This window comes from Cordyceps fumosorosea (assembly GCF_001636725.1).
Source record: "Cordyceps fumosorosea ARSEF 2679 chromosome Unknown scaffold_43, whole genome shotgun sequence".
NCBI classification, from domain to species: domain Eukaryota; kingdom Fungi; phylum Ascomycota; class Sordariomycetes; order Hypocreales; family Cordycipitaceae; genus Cordyceps; species Cordyceps fumosorosea.
Genome location: NW_017387343.1, coordinates 39852 through 63568, shown reverse-complemented (window position 1 = coordinate 63568; position 23717 = coordinate 39852). Strand labels below are relative to the sequence as shown.

Genomic DNA, 23717 nt, shown 5'->3' with positions numbered 1-23717 from the left:
ACTTGGTGCCTTTGTCTAAAATGCGCGCGGTTCGTGACTAGCAGCCACGTAACGCAGCAGGTATATTCCTAATTTCCGGCGCGCACGCCGAGGACGGGTTGTCCGGGTTGGCAGCGTCAAGTTGGCAGTTGGACCGACATGTTTTAAATTACTTGGGCTTTGGAGGTGTACGCGGTCTCTGAATACAATCACACAGCGCAACGAGAATCAAATTGTATAAACAGTAGAGTCAGACATTACTATTATCCAGACCTAAACTGGTTTATTAAGTTTCTGTAATTACACCCATTCTCTTACGAGGATGGTCTTGGCCCAATCCAAAAATGCCATTTTGAACGTTCCCACATAGCCACAGACATCCATCATCATGAAGTTCATAACATGGACAGCGGGATCCCCGACCACGAGCTCACAAGCACGCTTCCATCACAGAAGGGCTCGCTTACAGAGCAAGAGCGGCGAGGGCGATGGCGGCAACACCGACGGAGAGGCCGGCAGCACCGGCGACGGGGACGGTGGTGGAGGTGGGAGCGGTGCCGTTGCCGGGGTGAGTCTGCGAGGCCACGGTGGTGCTGTCGCAGGGGACGCTGGTCCAGGAGGTGGTCTTGGGAGCGGCGGTGGTGGTGGCCGGGGCGGACGAAGCCGGGGCGGAGGAGCTGGCGGGGGCCGAGCTGGCGGGAGCAGAGCTGGCGGGGGCCGAGCTGGAAGCGGGAGCAGAGCTGGAGGCGGGGGCAGAGCCCTGGGCCTTGCAGAGAGCCTGGACGGCGGGGAGGACCTTGCCTGGAGCGGTTTGTTAGGAAACGCTGGAGCCGGCACAGAGACAATCAACTCCTTGGGGATGACTTACTGACGGCAACGTCGGCACCGCAGGCGGCGATGACACAGCCGGTGGCGTCGCCCTGGAGCTGGGTCATGTGAGGGCAGATGCAGGCGTAGTCGGTGGTCGAGCAGGTGGTGTCCTTCTTGACGGCATCGTCGAGGCAGGTCTTGGCGCACGAGGGGATGTCGTCAGCGGACTGGGCGGCGGCCAGGGCGGCGAAGAGGGCGGCAACGACAGTGTACTTCATCTTGACGGTTGAAGGGTATGGATTGGACTTGTGTAAAAGTACAGATTAAGCGAATGTAAGTGTTTGGGATGGAGAAGGGGAAAGGGAGGGAATGGATGGAAGAGAAGGGGGGGGGGGCAGCTTTATATGCGGATGCGGAGGCTCATGAGAACGGAACATCCCAGCGAGTTATGCATGCCCCTGGTCGTTCTCTCCCCCAGGCAGGTACGGGAGCAGGAGCCATGTTGATTTCTTGCCTTCGTCGACATCGACTACCCCGGGATAGGACCGAGATTGGCAAGAGCAACTGACTGACTGAGAAGGGGGGGTGTGGGCACAATTGTCCGGGGTGGGCGTGGCGAAAGTTCCCACAGCCAACCGGTACGGAGCGCGCGACGAGCATCCCGCTCATCCTCTGGTCCGAGCTTGCCAAACCAGAAAAGCTTGTGAATGTTATTGGTAACTCGTCAGCAGTTGGGATCAACATGAGCGGGCGGGACCGTGCAGTGGCAAGTTGGACGCTATCTGCCGCCAACTCGGTGGCGGCGGCGCCTTTGAACGAATGGGCGGCGGCGAACGAATGGGCAGCGCCGCTCGAAAGAAACAACAAAAAAATAAAATAAAATAAAAAATAGGACGGCGCCGTCATCTGGTTCCCTCTCCCCACGAAGCCAAAACTTCAACTTCGGGTTAGACCCGGTCGATACGTCCAGAGCTGGGTTGGCACCGGGTTGTCGGACTCCACCGCGGTTGTTCGCCGAGTACCCGGTCAAGAGCAGCGCAGCGCGTGATGACGGCTGCTGGGGGGGACAAGGCCGCAGTGCTGCGGCGTTGCCTTGGCTAACAAGCCGCTCGCTTGAAAATAGTGAAACTTGCTGTTGCGAGCAGGAGTGCGAGGCATGCTGTTGACAAGTGCTGCATTGGACGCGGCTTGTCGTGTTAAGCTGGGTGCCCGGGTGTGCAACCACCGCGGCAGCGCCGTCGTATCATTCGTGACCGTTTGCAGCTCGATCGGAATTTGCTCAGCTAACCGCATACTTGTTGGTTCCGTGACATGTTTTCACCGACCAAGTTCACTGAGCCAAGTGTCGCTTCGCTTCCTCTGCAGGCCAAAGCCTGGCACAGAAAGGTACATGCCAGCGTCAATCCAGCAGGTCGAGGAAGGGAATGTTCAACAGGCACAGGCTTTGCTGCCCTGGAGAGGAGAGCTCTACCGAGTAGACAGCTGTCAGATGGCTTATACTTGCCAGTACGTATAGCGGCCTCACAGGGATAGGTAGACCCATTGTCCCGCCGTCCCACCGTTGACATGCGCGTATGACCTTTTATCACAAGTTCTTATTAATATCGACGGGAGCAAATAATTTGTTGGAATAAACAGATTGAACCCGAGAGCGCTAGTCGTAGGCGTACAGAACACCATGATTGGCTCTTGACGCGGTTGCGTCGTCGAATTACAAGGCCTGACCTCTTAATGAAGTCGGTTTTTTTTTTGGTTTGCGGGCTATCGATTGGATCAACCATCAACCTGCTACAGCCCGCTACCCCAGGTAATTTGCCGAGCTGAGACACCGGCTCCTTTTCCACCTCTGCCTCGAACTTCATCAGCAAGCGTGGCAGCCTGGTGTGCCTGGGTGGCACGGAAAGTACCTTTGGTCATGACCCGACGATCTTTGCCAACAACCCAGCCATTCGATCTACAAGTGCGCTCGATGACGGATAGTGCGGCGCGTTGCTGCAAGGCCGACGGCAAATTTTTTTTTCTTTCTTTCTTTCTTTCTGCTTCCCACCCTTTCCGAGGTTTCCATTGTCTCTGGCAGAAGCTGCCACACATTCCTGTATCCCTAATCGTGATCCAAGTTCAGGCGAGCATCCCCCGGCCAAGGGCATCAATGCGGGGGACACGAATATTAGAGTTTTCGCGCGTGTCACGTTGCTGTCTCTGATTCAATTCAACGATTCAATGCTTGTAAACGCGAAACATGTGAACGGACGGTCCTGTCGACGTCGATGCAGGCTGGCGGCCAACCAGGGGTGTTGTTTGAGCCTCCGCCTCCGCGCCACACGGGAACAGGGAACACGGCCGATGCAGATCTTGTTTGCTTTCTCCTGTTCTGTACTTTACACATCCCAGGCGCCCAGCAGCACAATGAGCAATAGCAGCCCGCCGCAGCCATTCACATGCCAACTGATACCAATCACTGCGAAAACGCAGCTCCTCCCAGCCTTCTTCGGCCGGTGGCTTGCCTGGGCGGGCCGGCCATGAAATAACGAGGAGGAGGAGGAGACTGTGGAAACAGAAACATCTCGGGCTCTCGCTCGCTACTCCGCTTTCCCTGTCAAAATCAGCCGCCCCCAGAATCGCTTATGTGATTGATCCGCTGGGGAATACCCAGTGCTGGTTATTATTAGGGGGGGCACGCGCCAGGACTGCTCAGGAGAACGAGACCCGGCTGTCAGAACCCCCCAGTACGTAATAATAACCCCCCCTGTTGCTTGAGTCGTGAACCTGCAAATACACAACCCATTCCCCGCCTCTCGATGGAGATTCGCTGTCTATATCGCCCTTCTTGTTATGAAGGAAGTCAGCCTGTCCCCCCTCGTACGGTTGTAGCAGGCCAAGTGCCTCTTCCGGCTGTCGATCGAAACCAACTTTTTTTTTTCATCTCGAGCTGAACTTTTACAACCTTGTTCTGGCTTGGCAAAAACATCTTCCTTTCAGCCTTGATTGGCAGTTAGCGTGGCCGCCACCAGCGTCCATCACTACCCAGATTCGTAGCCTCCTCCGTTCCTCGTCCGCGAATGGCGTCGCCCACTTTCCTCGGTGGCCTGACTGCGGTCCCCCCCTGGTCTTCATTTATTGGCAGGGGTGATGCAGGCATGTGAACCAATCCATCGTCGGCTCTCCTTCATTCCCTCTCTCACCAAAGTCCGTGGTCAGCAGTGCTGTTCGGCGTCGATACAACCCACATATAAACATATAAACCGTGCGCCCGCGTAAATCGACGTCGAACAGACACCCCTTTTTGGCGACGCACCTGAAAGCGCCAGTGAGGCTCTGCGAACGCGCAGCCAATCTAATGCGTTCTTTCAATAGTCCCAGCGTAGACGAAATCTAAGCAATTCATCCGCCAACCTCCGTCACCCCCGGAGTCGAACTCGCCTCCCAAGAGCCTCGTCTCTTTTTTTCCTTCTCCAAGATGGCCGACTTTGCAAGAACAACTAATAACTAGTCCATGGCGACGGGTCAGGCCGACGCAGGTACAAGTGCATCCCCCAGCCCATAATAATAATAAGCCTGAGCTACCTATTATAGCTCTGGCGTTGTCGCTCCTTCGGCCGCCTCTTTCCGTTACTTCTCACCATTAGCAGCTGGAGGAATTGCGTTCTGGAACCGGTAACCAATCTCGCCAGATCCGGTCTAATGTATCCGTACGCAGTAATAGCGCATCCATCGATGGTTAGGCTAGTAGCTGGTTATCAATTCGAAGAGCTCCAAATCCGCCACACAACCAGACTTGGGGCAACTTTGCGGGACGGCTGAACCGGCACTGCTAACAACGAAATCATCACCAACTTGCGCACCTCGGTGGGCGCTGGCGGGTCCCTGCTGCTGCTGGCCGCTTTCACTCGCCGTCCACTGAACCCCATCCGCCCATCAGCAAGGTAGCCTCCAGTAATATTTCCACGGCGCGGCTACTGCACCAGCGGAGATTACCTTGTCTCTCTCTTGGCTCAGGCAGCTATAGCTTGGTTATTGACAAGGGCCACTTCATTGACCACTTTTACGTGCACGCCCCCGTTTCCCATCGCGGAGCTGCGAGAAGACGGACCGAGGACAATGTGGTGGTGGCTCTCGGCGGTAGGACCGTAAATCATAATCACCCTCCTGGTGGTCAAGTTGTTGGAGACGGAGCTGGGAACGGCTCGCCGTTTCTTCCATCACGCAAATGACTGGCGGTTCAAATTGCCCATCCGAGGCAAAAACCATTGTTATCAAGCAGGCCTTGTCACGGTGCTGGCACGCTAAAGACTTGAGGTGGGAGCTTTCGCAACTGCCTGCGCGTTTCGAGAAAACTCAGAGATCCGCTGGCTTGGAGTCTTTCAGATACTCTCAGTGCCTCACTGAAGTATTGAAATGCAGAGAATTGCAAGGCCCTGTGGAGTTAAATTCGCACAAGGCACAACTGACGACAGAACACCATTGTGCCAGCCAACAAGGCGGGAGAGCGATTTGGCTGCCGTGTTCAACGACAGTTTGCCTCTTCAAATCCAGCACCGACACTTGATGCAACGGCAAAGGAACAGCGTCTACGAACCGATCGAATGGCACGATACATGACATCTATGGAACATGAACAACGTGGGAATCGTATCAATTCTTGATAAATTGGTATAACTATCTTGGCATAAATTCATGGCATTACTTTACAGACGAGGCTTGCTGGCGACCTTGACGTCGAAACGGTCCAGGTTCATGACCTTGTCCCAAGCAGCGACAAAGTCCTTGGCAAACTTCTGGGCATTGTCGGCCTGGGCATAGACCTCGCCAAGAGCGCGGAGCTCAGCGTGCGAACCGAAGATAAGATCGACACGGGTGGCAGTCCACTTCTGCTGCCCAGACTTGCGGTCACTACCCTTGTAAACACCAGACTCGGGCTGGATGGGCTCCCAGACAGTGTTCATGTCGAGGAGGTTGGTGAAGAAGTCATTGCTCAGAGTACCAGGGCGCGAGGTGAGGACACCGTTGGAGGAGCCGTCGTAGTTGACGTTGATGGTGCGGAGGCCGCCAATGAGCACGGCAAGCTCGGGAGGAGTGAGAGTGAGCAGCTGAGCGCGGTCCACGACCCAGTGCTCCAGGCGGTCGATGGCAGCGCGACCGGCGTAGTTGCGGAAACCGTCGGCAATGGGCTCGAGGTAGTTGTTGGACTCAACGTCAGTCTGCTCCGCAGTGGCGTCCATGCGACCAGGAGTGAAGGGGACGGTGATGTCGACACCAGCGCCCTTGGCCGCCTGCTCGACACCAGCAGCACCACCAAGAACGATAAGATCGGCAATCGAGACACGCTTGCCGCCGCTCTGGGAGTCGTTGAACTTCTTCTGGATACCCTCGAGCTGCTTGAGAACCTCGGCGAGCTGACCGGGGTTGTTGACCTCCCAGTCCTTCATGGGGGCGAGACGGATGCGGGAACCGTTGGCACCACCACGCTTGTCGCTACCACGGAAAGTAGAGGCAGAAGCCCAAGCAGTGGAGACGAGCTTGGAGGTGCTGAGGCCAGTGTCGAGAATAGCCTTCTTGAGAGCAGCAACATCGTTGTTGTCGACAACAGGGTGGTTCAGAGCAGGGATAGGGTCCTGCCAGAGGAGATCCTCAGAGGGAATCTCGGGTCCGATGTAGAGAGCCTTAGGACCCAGATCGCGATGCAGCAGCTTGAACCAAGCGCGGGCAAACGCATCCGCGAACTGATCGGGGTTCTCGAGGAAGCGGCGAGAGATCTTCTCGTAAGCGGGATCCATGCGGAGCGACAGATCAGTTGTCAGCATCTTGGGGAGGTGCTTCTTGCTGGGGTCGAAAGCATCAGGGATGAAAGGCTCCGCGTTCTTGGCAACCCACTGGGGAGCGCCAGCAGGGCTCTTGGTGAGCTCCCACTCGAACTTGAAGAGGTACTCGAAGAACTGGTTGCTCCACTTTGTAGGGGTCTTGGTCCAGGTAACCTCAAGGCCAGAGGTGATGGCATCAGGGCCCTTGCCAGAGTTGTGGGCGTTCTTCCATCCAAAGCCTTGAGCCTCGATGCCGGCGCCAGCCGGCTCGGCACCGACGTTGCTGTCGGGAGCAGCACCGTGGGTCTTGCCAAAGGTGTGGCCACCAGCAATGAGAGCGACAGTCTCCTCGTCGTTCATGGCCATGCGGCCAAAGGTGGTGCGGATGTCGTGAGCAGCAACGACGGGGTCCTCAACACCAGGGTTGACGTAGATGAGACCTGGGTTGCTGTTAGTGTGCTGCAAAGCTTGACGTATTGCGGTACATGAAGGAGACTTACCCATGATCTGAGCACCAAGAGGCTTCTCAAGGCTCTCGGGGTCACGCTTGCCACTAGAGTCCTTGCCGTAGCGGTGGCTGTCGGTCATCCACTCAGGCTCGGAGCCCCAGTAGACGGCCTCGTCAGACTCCCAGGTGTCGGCACGGCCACCGGCGAAGCCAAAGGTCTTGAAGCCCATGGACTCAAGAGCCACGTTACCGGCGAGAACAAGCAGATCAGCCCAGCTGATCTTGTTGCCATACTTCTGCTTGATGGGCCAGAGGAGACGACGGGCCTTGTCAAGGTTACCGTTGTCGGGCCAGCTAAAGGTACCGTTAGTGAAACGTAGCTGATAAAGTACAGTTGAGTAATTGGTGTCTTACCTGTTGAGGGGAGCAAAACGCTGCTGGCCCTCGCCACCGCCACCACGGCCATCAAAGACGCGGTAAGTGCCGGCGGCGTGCCAGCTCATGCGAATGAACAGACCGCCATAGTGACCGAAATCGGCCGGCCACCAGTCCTGGGAGTCAGTCATGAGAGCATGGAGATCTTTCTTGAGGCCATTGTAGTCGAGGGACTTAAACGCAGCGGCGTAGTCGAAGTCGGGGCCGTACGGGTTGCTGGAGGGGTTGTGCTGGCGGAGGATGTTGAGCTTGACGGCATTGGGCCACCTGGGTAGAGGATGTGTTAGCAGCCAAGTTGGCAAACGAGATGAAGCCATTGCGCCACGGAAGGCCAAAACTCCAATGTGGAAGCTTTCATGCAAGAAAATCTGGCTTGCCAAACGGCGGTGATGCTGGACACGATGGGGCTTACCAATCGGGGTTCTTCCTGCCAGTGTCGGCAGTGTGCACGACAGGGCACTTGCCAGTGCTTTCTTGGGTCATTTTCTTGCGAGGACTTTGATCGTCTGTAGAAATATCTCTCTTGTGGGAGATAGCAACCTTGAAATCGGAGGACATGGGAGGAGGAGGAAGAGGGGAATGATGGGATGGGATGGGTGGCTATTTGGGAAGAAATACTAGTCAAGAGCAAGGAGGGGGGGCGAGGAGGAGGAAGCTTGGAGGAGCTTGGCCGTGTGATGGAGCGGGGCAACACGGCACTCGGAGCAGCACGCCGGTCTTGTCAAGTTCGCTCGCCTTTTTTTAGAGGCTTTTGGGCGTCCCAAGCAGTGAAAATGGCATATAAGGTTCGAGTTACAGGGACCTCCCCCGCTAAAATGCCCTGTACCATCTCGGAAAGGCCATGACGAATGCCCCGCCTCTGATTCGTTGGCGGGGCTGCTTCACTGCAAATTGCTGCCACCTTGTTGGCTGGCTGGTCTCGTCGCCCACCAAACAGAAAAGTGGCACCACACGCAAACGCCCTCCCGACTCCAGCAACCAAGCGTTGTTTCCCACATCACCACTTTTCACGGTATCGCCTAGTACGGCCCGCGGGCACCGTGAATACCTCCCAGAGTTATCCATCTCCTTCCATCTTGGATTAGAAATACTGGCTTTGCTCTCGGTCTCTCCGCCGGTCTTCCGCATCCGTTGTCGGCCGATGCTCGGCCATCCTCTCCCACGTCGCCGTGATGCTGCCGCTCTGTTCACCACATCACCGCGCCGCACCAAAGCGTCGATATGCAGTCAACCTACATATGCACTGCGTTTCCCCTCCCCCTCCTTTTTGTGGCTGCAACGCATTGAAGGAACCACGCCAGAATAGTACCCCCGAAGCCATGACTTGTCGGTCCCTGGAAATGGCCGCCACCTCCATCGAGCCTCCCACCGTTCTTCTGCCAGCCCCGATATCATCGTCGCCACCCATCACTCGGTTTTAGGTCGGACGCGGCCGTTTCGCCTGTCGTCATCGGTGTGCACCGCTCCGTGGAGCCGATGGACATTTTATGGATTCGGTGGCGGACAGGAGGATTGTTGGGTCTGGCCTGTTCAAAGCTCGAAATACATGATCGACCCACTCATGCCACGCCTCCAGCCTGGGGTGCTAGCTAACTACTAGGTAGTTCTTCGATTCTACGCGAAGCTTTGACTCCCGTGATAGACATGGTCGGTCTGGCCATGCACAATGCCGGGTCGTTGAGTTGTCCCGTCCGGCCGCCTTCCCCAGCAAATCATCGGCCAACCAATTACTCTCATGCTGCACGGTCAGCAGAATCGCTTTCTATCATATATACCGCATTGCCCTGGCCCGACTCTTTCTCGCCCCGTAACACGGTTTGGTGCTGATCTTAGACAGCTGGCACACCACTGCGACACAGGACACACAGCCGCAGAACTACCCCTCTTTCCAGTAGTGGCACGACCAGACTCGATTATTGCGCCAGCTTACGCGGAGCGCATACCGTTGCGGGCGAGTATTCCAATTCAATTGCACTACAAAAGTGGCCGACCATCTTCCGTGGCACCTAGCAATGGTTTCCCATACTCATCACAGGTACCCCTTACTGCCTTTCAAATCAACAGCGGGACCCAAGATCCAGGGTTGCTACCTCAACAACTGCGGGGTAATCGAGCGCGCGTTAGCCACAAGTTGCGAACAGAACGGCGAGCCAGACCCGTCAACCAGGCAAGAATCTTGACCGTGGCAAAGGGATACAACTTGCCAGGCAGGAAATTGTTCTTGCAATTATCTCATTTTCCCAACAATACAGCCCCAGCAGACACATTGTTATTCCGCTGATGTACCTCTGCTCTTCGGGCCATCCCCGGCACCGTTGCTCTTAATCGTTCTCGGAACCGGAATCATGGGTTCCGTATCTTGTTGCTTTGCAACTCGGCTCCGACGTTTCTGTTCGACTCCAAACTTGGCCACGGAATGTTCCGACTTGCTGCCAGTAATCAGTGGTGCTTTGTTGAGCCATAAGCTGCCGAGAGCAGGATCCGAGTCTCGAACGAATCAGCCTTTAACAGTCGCCATTCCGCAAGCTGCCAATATTCCTGGATGGTATCACAAAAGTGGCTCCAGAATTGTGCGAGAAACCCGGATATCACTATCTATCGTAATATGGCCGAAGGAGCGCCTCCTTGTTGAAACATTACTAGACCAGCGGCTACTGAACAGCTCTCCATAAGCACCACTCGCCTTTAATTGTTCGCGCATTTGTTAGGTGGGATAGGGCTATTCATTTGTTCTTTACGCCGTGAACCGTCCGCAGTCTCGCTTTCTTTCAAAATTGTCAAGGCTGCAGCCTCAGACTGCAGTTTTGTCCCATGTGATGAGTTGAGCAAGTCTTGGTCATTGTGAAGTTACCGGCAAACAACGGCAGCCACGCAGTTTCCCGTGCTTAACTCTGTGCTTTCTGCGCGATCTAGAGTCATGTTGTTGTTCAATCCGTCTGGTTCAATAGCACAGGGCTGGCACCTGTTCGTTGTCTACGCGACTTTGTTGGTGGAAGTGCCTCAGGCAACGGCGCAAATCTCACGTCCCTTGAGCTACCACAAGATTTCGATCGACCGGGAGATCAACCTGGGGTAACGCTACTGCAGGGGGGCTCGCTGCGGGTAGCTTGATATCGCAATTGTCTTTTTCACGGGACCCGCGGATAGAGTGCGCTGTGGAATTCGGCCCAGCGAAACCCCTACAGCAAGCCCTTGACTGCGCGCACTTGCGGTCACCCGCGGCCGATTCCCGCGTCAGAGTTGTATTCGAATCTTCTACAAGCAATATCATTAACCCCCAGGCGTTCTATATTACAGTTCCAAGAAGCGGTTCGCGGGGTATACATATCGAGATGTTGACCAAGGAGCATTGGTTTAGAAGCTATTACGTGTATCAGCACACGTTACCCGATCTGTTCATCAAATATTCCATCCCAAGGCCCTCTCTTCTTTTGCCACCCTGAATTCAACTTGGCAAAATTGTAGGAATAGGCTGACGACCCAAATCTGTCCATCACATGGCTTCTCCATAGAAACAAGCTCCCTGACCCTGGCACTCGGCTAAGCATGGTGAGGTAGCGGACAGGCAGCCTCGCGACGCCCTCTTCTCGCACGAGAGTGTTCGGCCCCGGGCTCCCGTGCTTCCACGCGAACTTGGGCCGACCTGGTGCATCAAAGTGTATGATCTACTTCGCGAAAATGACAGGCCTTGATGCCGCTGCTCGCGCTGATGATGTGCTGCAGGACAGTATCCCAACCCCCTCCGAGCATCTGCATGTACTCGAAGTGCACCCGCGCTGGGCGGGTGCTTTGCAAAAAGGCGAGCAGCTGAGCATCGCTAACTGAGAGCCCTCGCAGACAGCAGTCCCGTAGAGGCTTAGTCAAAGTCGCCGGTGCCTCGTCAGGATGCATATCATGGGGCCTCGTTTCTCGGTTCAGCGAGAACCAATGCAGGTCGAGGGTTTCCAGTTCCGGGGCCATCACTATCAAGGTGCGCACGACATCTTGCAGGATGTTCGCAGGGTATGCAACGGCCCGCCCATTGTCATCTAGCACTTCCGTCTCTTCCTCGACGAAGCCATCTCCGTCGTACATGGGAGCCTTCATCGGCGGTGATAGACTCACTTTGAGCTCCTTGACGCCTTGGAACGAAGCCATTGACGCTGGGAACTGAACCGGGATGTCGACGAACTTTTGAAGGTACAGACTACAGCCCTGAGGTGCCATGAAGAGATCCAGCTGTTCGAGGACGCCGAGGCCGGAGTCACCCAGCGCATGCAAGGTCACCGCGAGCGCCTGCTGCGCGAGATCCCAGACATACGGCCAGTGCCTAAAATCCTGAGTCGGAAACCCCGATGACTTGCATCCCTCTGATCCGGACACTTCTTCGTCTGACGGTGAAATGTCCTCCTCAGGCCTCAGGGCGACCGTGAGGGCCAATGACCGCAGAGCTCCGATCTGGGAGCCCGCCTTCAGATTCTCAAAGGCTTTTGCAAGCAGAGCACGGTGCTGTGACGTCTCGTCGAGCTCGTCGGGCGAGCTCACCGCTGCACCAACGATTGTGAGGTTCTCTAGAGAGCAAGCCGGCTGACCTACAGCCGTGAGGCGCACGAACAATTGGAGCGAACGCGTGTCGAGCCAGAGCCAGCGCTTCGTCCTGAAGCATTCCGGGTAGTTAGTGCGCAGGATACGGGCATTGGCGGCGCGACTGGCGAGACGCAGAGCACCAACGTCGGCGATTTCGAGGTTGTAGAGGATGCATTGCATGAGCTCGACGCTCAATGCGTCAAGAGAGGGGGTCATGTTGATGGTGTGGGCAAATCCTGGAGTTGTTCTGTCCTTTGCGTCGGCTGCCCTTTAACCACGATCGCGCCACGGCTGCCTCGTATTCATCACGATCTCCGTGAGGAGACACACGCATCGCGCAAGGGATGCTGCACAAGTATGTGAGCTTCTGCCTGGCGTGAAATTGCCCAACATCCAGAAGAGAGATGTGAGGGGAGAAAAAATTGGTGCAGGCCCCAGCCTTGGGCGTTGGCTGCCTAAAATAATCCCTACCCTGGAGATTCTATCATATCACAAACAGCAGTCAATACCTCCGCGCAGCGTGCACCAGAGTTATTCCAAGAGAAAATGGCCTGCCCCTCCAGATGTTACGAAAATAGGTCCAGGTTTTTAGTTGCCGCGCGCAGCTATCCGTACATGGTCCCTGAATGTCCAGAAACTATTCCTGTCCGCACGCACCACCATCCACGTAATACCCGCCCCTACGCCAAAGGTTAGTTCAGGATGGCGTGCTCCAACGACCGACTTTGGAATGGAAATTAAAGTCCTACTGGTGGAATTACGCCCAGAAAACGTTAAGCGCAGCCGCTAACGGCGCATTGGCCGAATACAGAGCCGCCGCAAAGCGAAAAGGGGATGATTATTTGTAAGCCAACGGCCATCCGTAGGAAAATGTCTTCCAGGAAACATCAGATCAGAGACTTTTTGCATTATTAAGCCCTTAGCTGAAACTCATCACGATGGGCCTCAATTTTTGCATATATATAAGTGTAGACGCATCGGGTGCGTAGTGAGGTCAACTCGCCGTTTGCCTTTTGGACCAACACACCTTCGCGATGCCTAATTCACGCCTCTGGGAACCTCTCAAGGTCGGTAATCTGACGCTGCAGCACCGCGCCGTCATGGCGCCGCTGACGCGCTACCGCAACGGTGACGACCACGCGCCGCTCGACATCATGACGCAGTACTACAGCGACCGGGCCTGCGTCCCCGGCACCCTCATCATCACCGAGGCCACCGGTGTGTCCGGCGCGGCCGAGGCGCGGCCGTGGCTGCCCAGCGTCGCCAGCTCGGCGCAGGTCTCCGGCTGGGCGCAGATCTACGCCGCCGTCCACGCGCGCGGCAGCTTCGTGTTCCAGCAGCTGTGGGACCTTGGCCGCGGCGCTGACCCGGCGTACGTCCAGGGCCGCGGGTTCAAGTACGCGTCAAGCGGGGACGTGCAGCTCGCGGGGCGCGCCGAGGCGCCGGCGCCGCTGACCGAGGACGAGATTTGGCAAAAGGTGGACGAATTCCGCCGGGCGGCGCGCAACGTGGTCGACGCCGGCGGTGACGGCGTTGAGATCCACGGCGCGCACGGCTACCTTGTCGACCAGTTCACGCGCGACAGCGTCAACAACCGCACCGACGCTTGGGGCGGCTCCGTCGAGAAGCGCAGCCGCTTCCTGCTCGAGGTCGTCGAGGCCGTCGTGCGGGAGATTGGCGCCGAGCGCACCGCGCTCCGCCTGAGCCCTTTCGCGCTGCACCAGGAGTCGTACTCCTCCGACACGTGGGAGCAGACGGGGCACATCGTGCGCGCCCTCAAGGAGCGCGGCCACCGGCTCGCGTACCTGTCCCTGGTCGAGCCGCGTGGCGATCCATCGCAACTGGACGTGGCGGTGCCGGACCCGTCCCGGCCGCAGCCGTTCACGAAGCGGCCACAGTCGCTCGACTTCATCTTGGACGCGTGGGCCGACTTCTCGCCAGTCTTCGTGGCTGGCAACTACAAGCTGGACACGGCGGCGAAGACGCTCGATGGGCCGTACAGGGGCTGGAAGGTGGCGATTGCGTTTGGGCGGCCGTACATTTCGAACCCGGACCTGGTGTTTCGACTGAAGCACAACGTGCCCTTTGCGCCGTATAACAGGGACACGTTTTACAACGAAAAGGACCCGATGGGATACAATGATTATCCCTTCTGTCCAGAGGCAATCACTGCTGGATTAGCGAAGGCATAGATAAAACAATAATGTGATGGAATGATATTCACCTCGATTCAACGAGAAAGCGGGCTCTCCACCAGGTTTGCGGTTGCCCATTGAGCGCGCAGTTGCTTGGCTTCTTCGTCGAGCATAATTCCCGTCTGGGAAGTGACAGTCCGTAGGCATTCCAGCACGGCATGTTGCTGTGCGAAATGCGTCATGTTTCTCGCGACGTACATCAGAGACGCAATCACGATCGGATCCCACTGCTCAGCATAGTCGTTTGACGTGGCGACGCCCGCAATGGCCCTCGCATGCCAGTTGGGCGACGTCAAATGCTGGCGACGACCAGGAATTCCGGCAAGACGAGGCTTGTTTTGGAGCAAAAGAAGCGCAGTGATGTGGTAGAAGACGGCCGTCTGTACGGCCATTGCGCTCGAATAGAGGTGTATCGGAAAAGACGCTGCATTCGCGGGGTCGATATGGCCCATCTCGATGCTGCCAACGTCAACCAGGGACTTTATCTCGACGGGCCGCGTGTCGTACCACGTTTGAATGCGCAGCCAGAGAGTGTGCCAGTCGGTAGGAGCGCCAGAAATCGAAATTTGTTCAGGGGTACGCGGACTCTGGGCAGCCGCTGGAGAACCGGCGCTGACGTGGAAGACGAAGTGAAGACATGCTGTGAGATGGTGGAGAGCCCAGTTGTAAGCCGTGAATGTTGCAGTCTTTTTTTGAGACTTGTCATAGTGTTGCAGTAAGTAGAAATCTGGGCTTGTCGCAGGTGGTGCTAAGGTAAGTATAGACGCTGCTAGGTCTGCGCGACCGGTTAGATAATACTTGGAAAATGGAAGCGACAAGCGGCATACCGATGCGAGATTGTTGACAAACAAGAGTTTGCAACGGCTCCTTGATATGACTAGGAGCGCTGTGCGGCAATCGGAACTGTTTCCAGGCAAGAGGGCCAGCGCAAAGCGTCTCCGTGAGGCTGATGAGAGTATCTGCGACGAGCCTCAAGTCTGGGGCCAGTTCTGGCAGTCCTACCCGGGCGTCATGCAAAGGAGCGCTTTTTGAGTGACGCAGAAGATGAGAAGCCGCGAGCTCTATGATGAGGGTTTGAATAAGCTCATGCCTCTGGCCCATTTGCAGCGCGGCGACGGCGAAGCGGCTGTCAGGATCACCAGCCTCGAGCCACGGTGCGGTGCGGTACCGGAACTGGCGCAGCAAGGCAATATCTCTTTGCGAGAATTCGGTGAGGTCAGTATCAAAGTACGCCTCCCAGCTCGACGGCGGTGCTTGATGGCGTGCCGTAGTTCTTGGCGGGGGCTGTTGCCAACTGACGCCAGAGCGAGGAGGCTGCAGAGTTGAGGCTACCCCACGATCTTCCGAGCCGGCTACTGGCTCGATCGTAGGGGACTTTTCATTGATAAACTGGCAGAAGAATGGAGTCAGCGAGTGCTGTAAAATTTTGAGCAAGGAAGAGGCCCATGCCTTGATTTCGGCGTATGTGCCAGATGGGCGATCCGCTGCGTTTGCGTACTTGCAGCTTACCCGCCTTGACTCGCAGTTGCTGCACTGCGGTTTCTTTTCGTCACCTGTAGAGGTACTTGTTAGCGATTAAGGAATCTGAAGATATTGGTGATGGGATAGAGATAAACATTTTCGACGACGCTGACGACACGCGACGCAGCCCGTCTTGACCCTTCGCTTCTCGAGCGGCGTGTTACGCGTCACGGGCATGGTGGGCGACCCCTGGACGCTTGAGTAATATGGCAAAACTCAAGCTACATCGCCTGGGTATTGTGAGAAGAAAAGACGGGCTACTGGCCAGGCATAGTGGCCCGTGATGGAAAGACTGTTCTTGAGGTTTGGTGTAGGAGGAGGCTTTACGATGTCGCGGAACTCCACTAAATAAGCCACAGTACAGCGCGCTGGTGCAGCTGGAGTTGAATGGGTGTTTGTGGAAACTCTGAATAATGACATGTATATACGAGGCTGTTAAATTCGGGAATAATCCCAGAAATCCATGCTAAAAACAAGACTTGCTACATTTTCGGTGTCTTAATTGGTAATTAGACGTGCTCAACCACAGCAACGGACCCAGACTTGTCGTGAACCATGCCTTGGCTCTCAAACAGCGCCGTAAGACCAACTTCCTGCTGCGCCTCGAGCAACAGCTGCGCGTCCCTCGCGCCAGTGTGGCTTTTAAAGACGCGATCCATCTCCTCCAAGCTCGCGTTCTTGGTCTCTGGCAGGCAGAGCCAAACCCATACGGTGCCGGCGGCCAGGAAAACGGCGAAGAAGATGTACGTGCCCCAGGCCCAGGCCTCGAGCATGGGCGGGACGAAGAAGGCAATGGCAAAGTTGTTGAGCCAGTTGCTGAAGGCGCCGATGGAGGTTCCCTTGGCGCGGATGGAAAGGGGGAAGATCTCGGACACGAGCGTCCAGGACACCGGACCCCAGGTCGCGCCGAACCCGGCAATGTATACCCAAATGAGCGCTGGAAGGAGAGTTAGTTTGGTGAAAGGTTGGTGAGACGAAAGACGGTCAAGGTGAGACATACCGACAGCGGTCCAGCCTGCTGCAGCGTGGGTGGCCCAGTCGTGTCTAAACTTGGCCACGATGATGCCAACGGCGACCATGGCAATTCCCATGACTACCGACCCGACAATTAACATGGGCTTTCGGCCCACTCTATCAATGATGAACTGAGCCCAACTGTTAGAAACAGACTTACGCCATAAATGATAGTATCGAAAAAAAAAAAAAAGGAAAAGAAAACTCACCATTGCGGGGATCGTGCTAGCCATGAACACCACGCCGGTGACGCCAGTCGCCAGCAACGCATTTGTCCCAGACGTCAACCCGAGGCTTTGGAAGATGCTTGTACAGTAGTATACTATTGCGTCAATTCCAGTCCATTGCTGCCAGAACATTGTGAGGAATCCCGTTGAAATTCTCATAAAGTTATCACGGGTTCGAAAGCAGTTGATGTACTGGGCAATCTGCTCCTTGAAGCCGTTTTGACCGGCTGCCTCGGCCAGTGACGGAAAGTCTCTGGCAAACGCCTTTCTCTCAAAGACAGATTCGGCCTTGATTTCCAAGAATTCCGCCTCGACCAATTTGTCATCCAGGGGCAGCTTCCTCATCCAGGCCAGCGTCGCCCTGGCTTCCTCGTCGCGTCCCACCTTGACCAGCCAGCGCGGAGAGTACGGCATGAACCAGATGCCGACGGCCAGGGCGGCCGCCGGCAGTCCCTGGATGATGGACGGCAGCCGCCAGGCCATGTCGGACTGGGAGTCGCCGGTGCCGCCGATGTAATTGCTACCGTAGCCGATCCAGAAGGAGAGCATGATGCCGAGGATGGTGGCGAACTGGTAGAAGGAGACGAGGAAGCCGCGCATCTCGGGGAGGGAGAGCTCGGCGTTGTACAGCGGCGCGACGCCGCTGAAGATGCCGACGCCGACACCGGTGAAGAAGCGGCCGGCGTAGAGGAGGGAGGGCGCGCCAGCCCGGGCGCCGATGTAAAGGTAGCTGCCCAGAATGACCCAAAGGCAAGCGACGAACATGGTGCGCTTTCGCGAGATGAGCTCGCTGAGGATGCCGGCGGACAGGGAGCCCAGGATGCCGCCGAGCTGGAGGATGGACGTCAACCAGCCTGTGGCCGAGGAGGAGTGGACGACGGAGGGGAAGTTGGAGGTGAAGCGCGTCATGACGAGGGACTGACCCAAGACACCTTGCTGATAGCCATATTCGAAGCCACCAAGACTTGTAGACAGGTAAGCGACAAGGTTGGAGTGGAAGTGCCTGGACAGGAGACTTACGACGCGAACAGCGCGATGAAGACGACTTTGGGGTTTGAGCAAATGGACTGCCATAGCGTCTTCTTGCCCGCGAGGGCCCTCTGAGCCGACTCCATGATGAGTTCTATAAACAATTGGTCTATTATGGAGTTGTGAGGTAAAGTCGGAGTAGTGTCCGGGTAACGGTTCATTCATCAACGGCCAAGGCATCGGTCTATATATACATGCGAAACAAGGCAAACTCAACCCCCGGATTCCTCCACACCACCCCCGAGTTTATTGTTCCCCAGAATAGCCCCAGCTGGAACCTGAAGCGCGCATGACTGGAAGAAAAAAAAAAAACGAGCTACAGATATTCGGGGTGAGTGAGCCCAGACTGGCCGAGATTAAGCGCCGCTAGACCGGATTCGGGGGCCGTAGGCTATGACCCCTCTTTTTGGAAGGGAATTGGCTTTTTGCCCCAGGCCATCGTCTTCATCCTGACTCGACAGATGAATTCATTCATGAGATGGTGTCCACCCAGCCATGAACTGTGGCGCCTTTCAGGATTTATATTGAACAGGGATATAAACAGTCTACATCAATGCCGATGACGCTCGAGCGACGGATGCCGATCTTCGACAATGGATGAACCAGACCTAGGGCCGAGCCCGGCGCAGGAGATTTCCTTCCTGTCGCCCGAGTCCTTCTCCACGCTCGACGAATATTCCAAAAATCCGCGGTTCATCGAGCTGCAGGAAGAACTGCGTGGCGTGTTATTTGCGCGTGCCTCCGGTGAGAACGCCAGCTTCGATGTCGCGGCCGACCAGCAGGACGGCGACGACGCCGAAGCAGAGAGCGAGCATCCGCCACCGCCACCTCCGCAGCATGGCTTCGACTTTACCCGCGTCAGCATACCCAAGTTGACGCTCATCCAGTACCTCAAGAACTGGATCATCGAGTGCGCACCGTACCTCGACAAGTTCGACCACGCGCGGCACTTTGCTGTGCACGTGCCCATCATGGCCGCCGGCTCGCCCGCGCTCTTCTACGCCGTCCTCGCCTTCTCCGCGCGCCAGGCGGAGCGCCGCAAGACCGGCCTGGGCTCCTCCGCGAAGAACTGCGACAGCCTCGAGCTCTACCAGGAGTCCATCCGGCTGCTGCTTCTCGAGCGGCCGGGCAGCTCCTCCTCGGCCACGGTGCTGGTGACGGCGTGCGTGCTGGCCGTCATGGAGCTCATGTCGGGCAGCCCCCGCAACTGGCGGCGCCACATCGAGGGCTGCGCCGCGCTGTTCGACCTCTTCCAGGTCAACGGCTTCTCCGGCGGCGTGCTGCAGGCTGTTTTCTGGTGCTACGCGCGCATGGAGGTCTGCGGCGCCATCATCTCCGCCGGCGCCGAGAGCACCGTGCTGGCGCTGCAGAGCTGGGCCCCGCCGATCCCGGGACGTGTCGTTGCCGGCGGCGCTGAGGGGGGCGCGGATGCGTTTGTGCGCGATGCGTTTTATCGGAGCAGCTTGGAGAGCAGCGACATGCACGCCAACTGGGCCGTGTACCTCTGCGCGAAAGCGTGCGACCTGCTGTACCGGCACACGCGGGCCACGGAGCTGCGGGAACCTGATCGTCAGGACAGGAGGCCGTTTGCGGTTCAATGGAGGGCTCTGTGGGGGCATCTACAATTTTGGCTCAAGTCGAGACCAGATGTTTCGCTGCCGACCTTGGTGTCGGAAGACAACGGCCAGACCTTTCCAACCATCCTCTTCGCGCACTATCCTGCCATATCCTCGAACCAGGTATACCATGCTACGTGTCTCATCATGCTCGACATGCGCCCGCGGCACGAGCCGGTGCCTTTGCCGGAGGGCTCGGCCGTGTGGCACGCGCGCCGCGTGTGCGGCATCTCACTGACCAACCCGCACCGCGCCAGCCTGATAAACGCCATCCAGCCTCTATACCTGGCCGGCAAGTTGCTCACGCATACCGCGGAGCACGTGGCCGTGGGCAAGCTGTTCAAAATCATCGAGGAGACGACAGGGTGGGGAGCGCTCTGGAGGCTGCGCGATCTAGAAATTGTCTGGGGATACATGCCTGGCGAGATCCTGGCCGCGATGGGCTGAAGATCTCTTGACGTACTAATGAGAAACGAATTTATCTAAACCTACATGACCAAAGAAACGGCAGTACGTGCTCACAGGGACCAAGGGCGTGCGACGGGATCTCGGTAGCCAACCCCCAGGACGAGAGAGTCTGCCCAACCTGCGTGACGGCGAGTAATGATTCAAGTATCACCTCTGCCCTACAATAAAATTACATCTAAAACAAGGGCAAGCGCGATACCTTAGAAGAATAACTCCTCGCTGGAACTTATGTACATAAGTTGTAAGCGTCAGATTTGAGCTACTGGTGCAAACCGCTGTGTGAGGCGATGGTTCGCACTTAGCCAGCGCTTTCTGGTAACAGTGTCTCAATGATGAATTGATTGTCAAATTTCCTGCAAGGGAGTTCCCTCAAAATGGCAAGACTACTTCGCAAGATCCAAAAGACGCAAGCCAAGGATGTGCCATCTTCGGAGACCTCGGCGGCTCCCCCGTTCAGCTTCCTGAGCCGCCAGCCCGCTAGCCAAGTCACATTGGAGGTCACTAGGCGGCTCGGAATTGATGAATGCGAAATCGAGGATATATATCCATGTACACCGTTCCAAGAGGACTTCATCTCTCAGACAATACGAAAACCTACCGAGTGTCTAGCACGAAGACATATGCTTTGTCACGAGCCTGCGGGGTAGACCAGTTCAAGGCGGCATGGGAGCGAGTCTTCCAGGCACATCCCATTTTGAGGACGCGTATCATACAAACAGACATTGGACTCGTTCAAGTGGTGCTGCGTGTTCATGCGCAGGTTGCAAAGGGGGGCAACTTGACGGCATACCTGGCTCATGACCATGCAAGCGTCATCGCATTGGACGAGTCACTTCTGCGCCTAGCTCTCATATGCGAAAGGGACGAAGAACAGACACACAGCACAATTCATGAGTGCTACATGGTGATGACTATCCATCATATAATTTGTGATCGCTGGTCAGAAACATTGATACTGGATCAGCTCGAAGCTGCATATAACGGGGCATCGCTGCCAATAAGCCAGTTTGCGACTCTGGTCAGGTGCATCCAGGACAGCAAGGAACTTGCCGAAGCTTTTTGGCGGACGGAAATATCCAAACTCGACGGCACTGCCGCGGTCTTACCTCCAGCCCCCTCGCCAGGCTACCGCCCAGCACCTGATGCAGTGGCAAGCTGCATCCTTGACTTCGCGAGCGAACACAGGTCCCCGAGGTTCACTTCATATTCGCGGTTGCAAGTCGCGTGGGCGTAGTGGTGCATCATTTCACATCTTCGGAAGCCGTCGCGTTTGGGGTCCATGGTGATGGAAGAGGCTCGGCGATTCCAGGCATCGCGGCTGTAACTGGGCCAACTGCGACGACAATCCCCCACTACGTGCTTTAGAGACAGAAACTTCCAGGGGGGGGGTCAGATATCTCGAATGTACAAAACGGGCGATTTTGTGCAGTATCAAGAAGATGGCACGCTCCTGTTCAGGGAGGAAGGATGACCAAGTCAAGCGGCACGGGCAGCGCCTTGAGCTGGGCGAAGTAGAGCATCATCTTGGCAAAGCCTTCCCCGAATCGAGAGATGTGGTCCCTGCCGTACTACATTCATCTACTGGGCGACTTGTGGCATTCATCGTTGTTGATGAGGAAGTGAAGATGCCTGCGGAGAATACGCCCAAGTTCAGCGGACCGGGTCAGATGCGAGAGCACATCCACACATCTTCACACAAGTTTAGGCATCAAATACGTGACGCTGAGCAGACCTTGCGTCAATCTTTGCCTGCATATATGGTTCCAACTGCATACTTCCCCGCCCAACAGCTCCCTCGAACGTCGTCGGGGAAAGTCGACCGTGCTCGATTAAAACAGACTGCATCAGAACTTACTCTTCGTCAAGGCCTGACGAACTTTACAGCTGCGCAGGAGAGGAGGCAGCCTTCTACAGACGCTGAAAGAACTTTGCAGTCAATCTGGGCGCAGGTGCTTGGCATCGCGCCAGCAGCCATCAGCACCGAGGATGGCTTTCTGGGGTCGGGGGCGGACTCTATCAGAGCGATACGAGTCGCTGCAAAAGCTGCAGCATTTGGCCTTCACATTTCTCTCCCCAATCTCATTCGGAATGCGCCTCTTCGGGCCTTGACGACCAGTGTAGAGTCACCTCGGCCTACGAAGCCGATCATCTGGGAGGAAGAAGTCGCACTCCCAGAGGCCATGCAATGTACGCTGGCCCGCGCGCTGAAACTGCCGCTCTAGATCCTCCCCGACTGGAGATGGAGGTCCTTTTAACGGGTGCCACAGGACGCCTTGGACGCGAAATTCTGAAGCAATTAATTGAATGCCCATCCATCGGCAAGGTCCAGTGCGTTGCAGTGAGACACCCCGAGACCCTGCCGGCGCACCAAACACTACGCAAAAGCGGAGCATACCTACCCTGTACGGCACCGGCGATGACGGACATCAAACCTTCCACTTCCACTAGTCGCGACAATGTCGGGAAGCGCCGAATCAAAACACCCGGCCTCTACCCCGTACCATGAGCCCAGCATCTCCGTCATCCTCATCCAGTCGTCGTTCCTACTACTCCTCAATGTCGTCAACGCCCTTCTTGACCGGGCCGTCTACTGCGGCCTCTTGGGCCAGGTCTTCGTTGGCGTCGCCTGGGGCACGCCGGGCGCGAATTGGATCGGCATCCGTGCCGAGGAGGTCATTGTGCAACTAGGATATCTCGGGCTTTTGCTGCTCGTTTATGAAGGTCAGTCCGTTCTGCTAGAACATGACCTGCCGACTGACAGAACGCAGGCGGCCTCTCGACATCGTTGCCCTCCCTTAAGGCCAACCTCTTCCTATCCTCCTGGGTGGCGATGACGGGGATAGTATTTCCCATAGGCCTCTCATTTGTTCTGCGATACAGCTTCGAGGCCACGCCGCTGCAGTGCTTCGCTGCCGGCGCGGCCTTGTCCTCGACAAGCCTAGGGACTACATTCACAGTGCTCAGCACCAGCGGCTTAGCACGGTCTAGGCTCGGCGTGGTTCTCACGAGTGCCGCTATGATGGACGACGTCATCGGACTGGTCATGGTTCAGATTATATCCAACCTTGGACAGAACAGCAGCTCCTTCGACTCCAAAGTAGTGGTGCGCCCTCTATTCGTATCACTAGCCTTTGCTGTCGTTGCGCCTCTTATTTGCATGCTCGCCGTCTCGCCAGCGACGAGGTGGCTCAATCAGCGTCGACAACAGAGCCCGGAACGGTACTTGAACCGGCTCTTAGAGTCTCGCCACGCACCATTCATACTTCATACATTGATCTTGCTAGCTTACATTGCAGCTTCCAGCTACGCGGGCACCTCGAACCTATTCGCGGCGTACATTGCCGGAGCATCAATAAGCTGGTGGGACGCGAAGTTTTCCCGTGCTCCAGTACAAAATCCGCGAGAAGCTGGAAGCGCGACATCTGACATGAGGAGTGCTGATCATGCAGCGCACGGTAGCTCTGGTGTTGGCACGTATGAACGACTGTATTCCGTGACAGTAAATCGAATACTGCGCCCGTTCTTCTTCGTGAGTCTACCCCAGACGCAATCCTTGTCGAGTATTAACATGGCTGCTAGGCTTCGATCGGCTTCTCGATACCAATCACAAA

General features: G+C 56.4%; 8 protein-coding genes across 8 annotated transcripts; 3 read left to right on the top strand and 5 right to left on the bottom strand.

Annotated features, from left to right (window-relative positions):
• Positions 1-442: 442 nt before the first annotated feature.
• ISF_09198 (Extracellular membrane protein, CFEM domain protein) lies at positions 443-1067 on the bottom strand (the record flags this gene model as incomplete). Its single annotated transcript, XM_018852801.1, has 2 exons — positions 443-780; positions 848-1067. The coding sequence occupies 2 exons, from the start codon at positions 1065-1067 to the stop codon at positions 443-445; spliced, it is 558 nt and encodes a 185-aa protein (XP_018700009.1).
• Positions 1068-5474: 4407 nt separating this feature from the next.
• Positions 5475-8028, bottom strand: ISF_09197 (peroxidase/catalase 2; the record flags this gene model as incomplete). Its single annotated transcript, XM_018852800.1, has 4 exons — positions 5475-7027; positions 7088-7389; positions 7450-7737; positions 7883-8028. The coding sequence occupies 4 exons, from the start codon at positions 8026-8028 to the stop codon at positions 5475-5477; spliced, it is 2289 nt and encodes a 762-aa protein (XP_018700008.1).
• Positions 8029-11121: 3093 nt separating this feature from the next.
• Positions 11122-12252, bottom strand: ISF_09196 (F-box domain protein; the record flags this gene model as incomplete). The annotated part of the gene is made up of 1 exon (XM_018852799.1): positions 11122-12252. One exon carries the CDS (start codon positions 12250-12252, stop codon positions 11122-11124), a length of 1131 nt encoding a protein of 376 aa, XP_018700007.1.
• An 818-nt stretch (positions 12253-13070) lies between these two features.
• On the top strand, positions 13071-14228 carry ISF_09195 (NADH:flavin oxidoreductase/NADH oxidase family protein; the record flags this gene model as incomplete). The annotated part of the gene is made up of 1 exon (XM_018852798.1): positions 13071-14228. One exon carries the CDS (start codon positions 13071-13073, stop codon positions 14226-14228), a length of 1158 nt encoding a protein of 385 aa, XP_018700006.1.
• A 38-nt stretch (positions 14229-14266) lies between these two features.
• ISF_09194 (Fungal transcriptional regulatory protein) lies at positions 14267-15929 on the bottom strand (the record flags this gene model as incomplete). Its single annotated transcript, XM_018852797.1, has 3 exons — positions 14267-15006; positions 15059-15784; positions 15866-15929. 3 exons carry the CDS (start codon positions 15927-15929, stop codon positions 14267-14269), a joined length of 1530 nt encoding a protein of 509 aa, XP_018700005.1.
• Positions 15930-16261: 332 nt separating this feature from the next.
• On the bottom strand, positions 16262-18108 carry ISF_09193 (General substrate transporter; the record flags this gene model as incomplete). Its single annotated transcript, XM_018852796.1, has 4 exons — positions 16262-16689; positions 16753-16897; positions 16976-17957; positions 18014-18108. The coding sequence occupies 4 exons, from the start codon at positions 18106-18108 to the stop codon at positions 16262-16264; spliced, it is 1650 nt and encodes a 549-aa protein (XP_018700004.1).
• Positions 18109-18615: 507 nt separating this feature from the next.
• ISF_09192 (C6 transcription factor) lies at positions 18616-20085 on the top strand (the record flags this gene model as incomplete). The annotated part of the gene is made up of 1 exon (XM_018852795.1): positions 18616-20085. The coding sequence occupies one exon, from the start codon at positions 18616-18618 to the stop codon at positions 20083-20085; it is 1470 nt and encodes a 489-aa protein (XP_018700003.1).
• A 2477-nt stretch (positions 20086-22562) lies between these two features.
• ISF_09191 (Cation/H+ exchanger) lies at positions 22563-23333 on the top strand (the record flags this gene model as incomplete). Its single annotated transcript, XM_018852794.1, has 3 exons — positions 22563-22827; positions 22875-23209; positions 23283-23333. 3 exons carry the CDS (start codon positions 22563-22565, stop codon positions 23331-23333), a joined length of 651 nt encoding a protein of 216 aa, XP_018700002.1.
• Positions 23334-23717: the final 384 nt, after the last annotated feature.